The 9,595-nt window shown below is 39.4% G+C and overlaps 1 protein-coding gene across 1 annotated transcript; it reads right to left on the bottom strand.

Annotated features, from left to right (window-relative positions):
• Nucleotides 1-2,267: 2,267 nt before the first annotated feature.
• Nucleotides 2,268-9,207, bottom strand: LOC115026841 (basic leucine zipper and W2 domain-containing protein 1-A-like). Its single transcript, XM_029459836.1, has 12 exons — nt 9,072-9,207; nt 8,333-8,406; nt 7,680-7,856; nt 7,395-7,489; nt 7,234-7,299; nt 6,934-7,069; nt 4,915-5,024; nt 4,502-4,672; nt 4,041-4,187; nt 3,632-3,770; nt 3,266-3,388; nt 2,268-3,015 (listed from the first exon to the last, which is right to left on the bottom strand). The coding sequence occupies exons 2-12, from the start codon at nt 8,394-8,396 to the stop codon at nt 2,984-2,986; spliced, it is 1,260 nt and encodes a 419-aa protein (XP_029315696.1). The 5' UTR covers nt 8,397-8,406; nt 9,072-9,207; the 3' UTR covers nt 2,268-2,983.
• Nucleotides 9,208-9,595: the final 388 nt, after the last annotated feature.

Here is a 9,595-nt window from a genome sequence, read left to right as displayed (position 1 = left end):
TTGATCCGAGGACAAATTGGCAGCATTTAGTGAGTCAACGTGTTGATCCTCATTTCCATATTTCACCTGGGTGCTAAGCCCCGCATTAGAGTGGTCTTCCATAAACACAAAAAGCAACAGAGCGGGAAAAAAACTGGCCTGCGACAAAATGCTGCTAAAAATGCAAAGCAAACAGATATCATTTACAATTTGCCCCAAACAAAAACAGTGCATCTTTTGTAGTCAGCCCATGACGGCACGGTCGGTTGCGGGTAGTATTTCTTCCGAGTAATTATCTCAAGTCACCCTTTTTTCCCTCATTCAAACGAGCAGTTGCCCTGTCTCCCTGTGTTTTCTGACAGCATTATTCAGATGAGTTGTGCATTGCAGTCCGAGTCATGTTTACTGACCAAAGCCGCAGTGTGAAATCCAGAATAATTGCTCTCCAAAACTCCCCTGGCATTCCCTGGCACAGTGTGCTGGTCTACTCAGTTCAAGGAGGCAGAATTTTCCAAAAATAAAACTGTTCTTCTATTTCTCTCTGACACTTTTCATATCATTGAATTTTTTTTACAAAAGGATATATATATATATATATATGTTTGAGTTTTATGAATGATAAGATGAAAACAAGTCACATAAGGAGTGCAGACACCTATGGCACCCCTGTCACTGAGAGACAGGGTATAGGTCTGTCTTACTCAGTGTGTTTAGCCCCACACATTTCCACACCTTGACACGTCTCGAGGTACAACTGTGAAAAAGGTAAACCTTGGGATACCTGCTGTATATTCAGCCACATATGAAATAGCTTAACAATGGGGGCAAAACAAACAAATGTGTCAGGGGCACAGTGTGCCTTTTTTCAACACGCAGCTTTGCTCAGAGCCTGTACAAAATGATGTGAAGGGAGGAGCTCTCTGTGTGTGGTGTGGAGTGAGGCAGCGCTGGTAACAAGCAGATAACAGTCCCACCAAGATGGTATTGCCACAGCAAAGGGATAGTGGGAGCATCATTGCCATTCAGCGCTGCACACACACAAATGTGCGCACGCCCTCACACCCAAATCTCAAAAGCAGCCGTGTTTCCCCCTTCCCGCATGTCACTCTCTCAAATTGTTTCATGTTCTTTAGAGTGACTAAATAAAACCAAAAGGCAAACAAATCCTCCTGGGACAGAAACAACACTGGCGCCGGATACTTTGTAGTTCTGCCTGTGTCTAATACTTTCTCGTCTGGTTTCTTCAAAATGGCTTTTCTATTTGAGCTTGACTCTTTAAGCTGTGGGAGGCTTTAATGGAAGCAGGAAGCATCTCTTAAGGGTTTACTGCCATCTGTTGGCACCGAGTGAAACTGATAGTCAGCCAATAATGTTCTATATGTTCTGCTGTACTGTAGTGTATTCATTTGTGATATGCCTGCTGGCTTGGATTAGGAATATATTGCCCATGTTATGTAGCAAGACCATTTTAAAGACATTTGAGAACATTACACCAAGGTCTAGACTATTCATATTCAGTCAATTAGCTTCCTCTTTAATTACCTATTGTACTTCTTACCACAAACACTCTTTCTACACATTCAAGGCCTGGGTAACCGTCTGTATGATGGCTGCTGCTGAAGTGAATCATTTTCCTCTGGAAGATGCACAACAATTCTCAAGCATGCATGAATGGATGCTTTCCAGGAGAAGAGATAATGGTCTGGATTCAACACTGCAGATGAAAAAAAGTATTAAATGTAGAATTTTTTGGTTGGTTGGATGAAATCAAAACTAAAAGTTCCCTGACACATTCACATCACCTGCCTTTCACGCACAAGGTTAAATATGCACTCAAAATGTGGAATTTGTTTTGCGGCACGGCATTAAAATGAGCGGGCTTTTTTTTTTTTTCAGACTTCGTAAAAAGGACTTGTCATAATGAATGTGCACGGACCTCCGTTTTTATAACATCTTGAATCACCATCTCACTCTCGTTTTTGCATGCCTGACTGAGCCATAATTACCATTTAAAGTGGGATAGAAGTAGGGTGAATGAGATGCTTGTTTGCACCTCAGGTCACGCATGCTAGGCTGCCTTTCTTGATTACTTGATTAGGTGAGGGAAGAGGAGATCGGAAAATCAAACCGATAGATTTCCCTGAATTTCTACAAGAACCTTTCCACATCATTGGTTGTGGATGTACGACTGAAATATTAGTCTAATTGCTGATAATATGTCGATTATGCATGTTCACACTGAACTATTCATTTAATGTGACTATGTGTTATAATAAATCAAGCCGTAATGAAAACCATTAATTCCTCTTTATTTTAAAAAGTCAAACTGTATGGTAAAGGAAAAACAGAAAAATACAATGCTTGCATGGTTCCGTTACACAAGATGTATAAAACAATTAAAAGTTCAATTTATGGGGCATCGCAAATGTGACCATTGCATTTTTTTTTTTTAATGTCACACCTCCATCACCAATAATGGAGGCGCAATCTTAAAAACGGGAAAGAAATTCAAAGTTGTCATATAATTGGCAGACATGTAAAATGAGGTTACAAAAGAATCGTTTGCCTTACAGAGGGCTGAAATATCTGGGCGACACAGATGGACCTCTGGCAAGTAAGAGTTCCATGACTAAATACAATAGCTGTGAAATATGCCTCCAAACTGGCTCAGTTTAAAGGGAACCGTCTGTGCACAAACTAAAATGCCCCTTTGTTACATGAAAGGGGTTTCGATCAATTTAGCTAAATGTGGCACAGTGACCGGCTCCTGAAGGAGTATAAAGAAGAGTACAAGCAATGTTTCAGACAGAAGAAATGTTGAAAATTAAAACAATATTAAAGCCCTTACATTACAGTTGAACTAGATATTAGGAGGTAGGGATTCATTAAAGAAGGAAAATAATAAATACAGACAGACTTCTGTAACAAGTCTTTTTTACTGCATCAGTTATGCTATGTTAATGCAAAAAATACTAATCAAAATTGTAGCTTTAGCTAGAGGTCATCAGTCTGCCTCCTCTTCCTCGGACTCGGACTCTGGAAAAAAAGAAAACATCCATCAGCACGGCGCTCAAAGAGAGATGAGCACTAAGCATTACCACCTATGTCGTTTGGAAATTGGAAAGGTTGGACAGAAAAACATGCAAAATACAGTCAGTTTTATATTTCAGCAAACATGAGATAAAACAACACGATGGCATGTGTTGCCAACATGTGGCTTTGGGAGGTAGAACCCAAAAAAAAACCTGACAAAAAGACAGAAGAAAGGAGACCGTGTGGACGTTACCTTCCTCTGCATTCTTGAGCCATTCAACAAACTTCTTCATCTGTTCAAGAAAAACGCTCTTTCCTTTGGCAATGTGGGCTTCGTTATACCACTTCAGAATTGCCTCCTCACTCAAGACATCCGCTGTAAAAAAGAAAAAAGAAAAAAGAAGAGATTTAACATGATGCCAACAGCACAAATATTTCCACAGGTGCTTGAAAAACAAATGTTGCCCGGCAGGTTGTCGAAATCAATCAGGACAAACTTTTGGATATAATCCATAGCCATCTGGCTTCATAGCTTCATAGCTTCCCACTATCAAACTTACTTCCCCCCCCCCCCCCCCCACAAAACTGAGGATGGAAAAATGAGCTTTAAAAGACTTACCTTTGTAGAGCAGCACAACAATCTTCTGGAATGTCTTCATGAAATGGATGTTGTCGTAACAGTACTCTTGGATCTTCAGCAGGAGAGTGAGCTCAGAGAGGCCCTGGGAGGTAAAAGCCTTCAACAGTGGGCTGTATTGCTGAGAATGTAAAACAGGGGAAATTAAGAGTTAAGAGTTGTACCCAAATCTGATAGGACATTATGCTTGATGAATTCTTACATAACTTCTACTTTGCTGGTAAAATGGCTTCGGGTTAGTAAATCAATTACCTTCTCTGCTAAGATTAAATCCTACAGTTACCTTTTTTTTTTTTTAAACATCTTTTTAAACATCTTTTTTAAACATAACGATTTAAGAGCGCTCGTTTCCGTGTCCTACATAACAGGGCTATAAAACCCGAGATGTCACCTTTAAAAGTTTGATGGCTTGTTCTGTGACCAGCTCCTCCTTCTTGTTCCACTCCACGGAGCTCATTACACTGGACCAAATCAGTCCAATCATCGTCTGCTCGGAGATGTTGTTCTTCTTGATTTCATCTCGGACGTAGATGATGATCTGTAAGACCCCAGCCCAGAGACGACACATGCGTTATTGGCAAAGTGGGCAAACTGTGGCCAGCATATGCTGAGGCTTAATGCTTATCAAATCCTGCAGAAGTCAGAGGTACGAGTACCCTGGCAGGACACAGAGGCTTGCAGGAGCAGATAATATATTGAGGATGACTGGATTTCAGCAACGTATCATTGATTCAATGCATCCTTTTTCTCCAGGGCTCCACATGACAAATGGGGGCAGAGGTTAAGAGTGGTGTGATGCACAAAGTGGGACTCAGTTAATGTAAAAGTGGCTGAAAAAGAAATTAGGCTTACATCTTTGAGGGGGTCCCCACGTGACATCTGCTCCTCCAGCTCTTTCTGCAGCTCCTTGCGAGCACCTATGGACCGCTGGTTTCTAGCAAAGTCCGCAAGCTCCTTCAGACCGACGTCTGAGAAATACTTGGAGAAGTGCTCACAACTGCGCTTGTTGGCAGGGAACAGCTCCTGAACAAAACAATCACAAAGTCCAACATTGAGGCAGACCCTTCAGCCAGAGAAGCCTTCTTCAGCAGTTAAGTACTAGAAGCCACAATAGCTTGGAACTCTGTTCGTCATGTGGATTCATCTTATCTTCATCAAACAACCTTATTTAGCGAGCACGGGCTGTTGATGCCAACTGCATTCGGGAAGCATAATACTTCATCTGAGCCTTACTAAAGATTTTGTATTAGAGACATCATTCTCACCATGAGCCTGCTGTCCATGCCAACCTTACGGAGACTGGCAGAAACGGAGTTGATGTCCTTTTCAGTAAGCCAGGATCTGAAGAGTTTTACAGCGAAGCACGCAGAAACACCTGAACAAATGCATAAAGATGTGAGTCAGCTGTAGCTAACAGACCTGCCTGGATAAAGTTAGGCCTGAGTAATGCATTGGTAAACAACCCCACAGCAGGCCAATTACACACACACACACACGTGTTTCAATAAAGATGCAGTCAACACAATTACTTTGGAACACAGGTATATTATACATGAATGCGCGCGCGTGTGTATATAATATAATATAATATAATATATATATATATATATATATATATATATATAAAAAAAAAAATATATATATATATATATATATATAAAATATATATAATATATATATACACATACACATACATATATATACACATACATATATATATATTATACACACACGCGCATTCATGTATAATATATATAAAAAATACAGTACCAGTCAGAAGTTCGGCTGACTGGTACTGTACATATATATAAAATATACAATAACTTCAGTGAACATTCTTTTTTCAAATATGAAAGAGACAATAGCTCCTTTCAATCTATCTCAAGGGTCCTGATACATTAAGCCATATGGCGATCGTTGGTCGCCTTCAGGACCAACTGAAGCCATCAGACAGCTTTTTTTATTCGACAAGCAAAAGACAATAGCCTGAATACACCAGGTCGAAGCAAAGCCAAACTTCACAGTGCCATCTGCATCTTTTGTCAGATATTATAAATTCATACTCCAAAGCCTGTAACAAGACCATTTAAACATTATGAGCTAATTTGTCTTTCAATGATGCCGAGTCTTCAGGTTTTCTTCTTTGAATTAGGAATGGTAACTACATTATAACTAATTATTTCCTATCATACGGCTGTCAAACTAAATGAAGAAAGCATCCACACAAAAAAAACAAACAAAAAAAACCATGTTGGGTTGTTATGCATTTAAGCAAATCATTTAAACTCAACTATAATAAGTCAATATCAGTATTGGCCCTTATAAATCCCGTGTTGGTTAGATTATAGTTTGATCAGCTGCTCTTTGTTGACCGTAGTGCTTTGAGGGTAGCGTGTCGGTGGTGTTTCAGTTTGTAAGCCTGTTTGCATGCATGTCTATTGAAACAAGTTGCGTGCGTTTGTGACTGGCAACTAAATCATTTCCCCAAATGTTTGATCTGTGTGGTAATGCTCTCGACATTGATCTGCAAAGGATAATGTTTACTATACTTGTGTTTCAGAAAAAAAATACAGTTATGCCGGCACTTGATTTTAAGGCAAGAAAAATCTAGCCATCACAAATGTACAACATGGCTTCGTAAGAGTGCAAGTGATGTCATTAGGCACCTCTCACATTTACCAACATATATAGAAGAATAAGATTTGAACAAAGCAGTGCAGAAACAATTCAGTTTCTTTAATGAATGACTCAAAGAGAGTTAAACAGCATTGTATATACTCAACGCATCTTTCTCAGATGCCAGATATCAGACATGGCTGTAGTCAACTCCTACTTTCCAATTATATACAACTCCAAAATATGAATTGGTTGTTGTATTGCTCCATTGTGTCTGCACTAGCTTTGGGGTGGGATATTATGGGCATAAGTATTTAAATTTATGTTGATTTTTACTTTTATCCTTAAAATGTTTGATAACTGTGAGGAACTCCTCGAGAGAATAAGCTATGCAGATGTTGGGAAGCAGAGGGAGAATAATAAATACTGTTTTTAACAATACAAACATATCTATCTATTACAGGTAATAGAAATATAAAAAAGAAATGAAGAAATACTGTTTTTATTGTCATCAAGATTATAAAAATAAAAAAAAGTTATGAGATAATTCTCCCCTTCTTCGCATATAATTATTTAATCTCAGTGCGACAATTTTTTACCTGAGGACCTTATCTGCAAAACAATGAACAACACAACTAGGCACGCCTATGAGGCAGGGAAGCATGTACCTTCTTTGACTAAGTTCTCATTGAAGAGACTGCTGAGAATAGCTGCAGAGAGATTGCCGTTGGACAGCAGAATTCCTGTTAGCATGGCTAGCTTGTTGCGCTCAGACTCGGTGAAGCCCTTGAGAAACAGCAGCAGCTGCCAAAGAGCAAACATAAACAATCCTGTAGGCTGAATTGAGTCAAACATATACTCACTTTTTTTTCTTTTTTTACATTTGAGTTGGAATAACATGGTTATGACTTCAGAAACTTGACCTGGACAGGTACTATGTGTTCCTGTAAAGAAAGCAAAAGACATACCTTTTTAATCTCCTCCTCAAACCCTTTCTCCAAGTACTTGTAACGCCTGATCAGCTTGTTAAAGACCTTAAGGAAGCACAAAACACATGGCAATTGAAAAAGCGATTCTTAACTTCCCTGTGAAAACAGTGAAGATTTAGCAGGAATGTAATATTATTCACCTGGGCATATGCCTGCATAGTCTCCATGTCCTCTTGTGCTTTGAAGAGACAGAACTGTGTGCAGGTCAGGTCATCTGACAAGGTGCCTCCTGGGGCTGAAACAAAACACATGTTCTTATTGTTGTGAGTCTTTATACCTCAAATAGGTTATTTTGCATTGTATGATTGTGTATTGATTGCATAAAACTGAATTAAAATAAAACATTTCCTGCGAACTAGAAGTCTCATGCCACATATAGTGTTCAGCTGTACGATGTATGAAACAAATACGAAAAAGATCCTTACCCAGCATTCCACCAGCCACCAGGATGTCGAATAGAGTCTCAGCATAGCGTCGGTAGTCGAGTTTGGCACCAGAGGCATCAAGGAACTTTGCAACAGCTTCCAAATCAGTGCCAGATTGGTTCAGACCTTGTACTATGCTTTCTTGAAAGTGGGAAGGGTCAAACCTCTCCTTTTCATCTGTTGAAAAGACATATTTACTTAAGTTTATCCCTACCACATTCTAAAAGACGTGTCAAAAACCCATACATAAATTCACATAATCCTTCCTCCATATGGCCTTTCAGTTAAATTGAACAATATAGGCCCATTTATGTTACAAATATATTAGCCACAAAACAGTTTTGGGCCATATATCTTTCTTTATTATACAAAGTGGCAATTCAAATGTGTTGAATATTTAGTCAGTGAACAAATGGGCACAGTCTTTAGGGATCAAACCTTCCAATCATATTCCTGAGTCTGTGATTTAAAGCAGGTAAGGTGCTGGATGGACAAGTAGGTAACATGAAAAACTAGAATCAAGCAGGTGCTTTTTGAAAAAACCTGATGGAGACCTACTTGTTTGATAAGATTAGCATGAAATACTCCAGAATCCAAACAAGCTAGCTGTAAACCAAGTGTGCAGAGATGTGTGATCCCTCAAAGTTTCTCACCTCTTTTGCGGGTTTTGAAACGCTGGCCTGTGAGCGTAGGCTTCTGCTGCCTTTGATTACTCATAAAAGACACTCTGGAAGAACAAACGTGGGAAAATAAATAAGATCAGGATTCATTGCTGAAAATAAATAGTCCAGTCACCACCTACGTTTATTTAACATCGTGCGACACAACATTCAAAAAGTGAGGGCCATTTTTTTTAAAATGGCGTTAATCAAATTATATTTGTAATGGAAGCAAACAAGGGAACAACAGTGGAGTTAGCACAGTGGATGTCATGTTGTGTACAGGATGATCACACATGCAATGATACAGGGTAAACCATGCCAGCCATTAGCCACCTCTTACTTTTGCCTGACATACTTTAGGGGCCCATGCTATGATGCTATGATGCTTGGCATACATACATCACACCAACATTATAGAAACTGTGTATTCATACTGTAGCAACCGTTTATCTACCGGTGTTCAATGTTATGATCCATCAAACGACGTGATGTCATTTAGCGCTAACATGCCAATCTCCTGAATAATGGTAAAGCAAGGTCTGGCAAAATAGCATACACTGTGACACTAACGAATTAATAATTTTAAAGCCATGGGTGTCTGACTGACAGCACAGGATAACGTTGGTGCTAGGTTAGCTAACTCCTGTCAGCATGACGCAGTGCCATAATAAGCTTACATATATGACGCCCAATTACCGTTACGTAAAGCAAGAAATAAATAGTAACTCACCGAAATCCTATTAATGAGCAAAAACAGTCCGTGAAATAAAAAAACTAATACCACTGGACTCCAATAACGTCACAATCAGTTCCAGCGAAGAGGAAATTGTAGATGCAACTGCACATGCGCATTAACACTGAATCTATGTGGGTCATTACACTTGTGTGGGGGAGTGTACAGTTCACAAACTGTTCAAAAAACTGAGAAAGTATTGTCGGAATGAAATGTAGGTGCGACATTTTCCAGCAGATTTAGAACTTAATGCAATGTGATTGCGTTTACTCTCTGTCTATTATGCAGAAAATAGTACTTTAACGTGTATCCTTGTAATGTACCCCCATGTACAGTTCAAAGGCATTTTCTTTACCAGTTTCGCCCCCAAAAAACTGCAACAGGGTCAATGTGTTGGCCGTCAGAAATGCGTTAACGCTCTCTATTGACACACCAAACTGACCTAGAGTTAGTATCGTTAGATAATGGGTCAACAAGTCGTTGCTATCTAGCGTTAAGACACAGGAGGGGGGTGTTGGTCT

Source organism: Cottoperca gobio, chromosome 21 (genome assembly GCF_900634415.1).
Source record: "Cottoperca gobio chromosome 21, fCotGob3.1, whole genome shotgun sequence".
NCBI lineage: Eukaryota > Metazoa > Chordata > Actinopteri > Perciformes > Bovichtidae > Cottoperca > Cottoperca gobio.
Note: the sequence above shows the minus strand (reverse complement) of the source record. Positions and strands in the feature narration are given on the sequence as shown.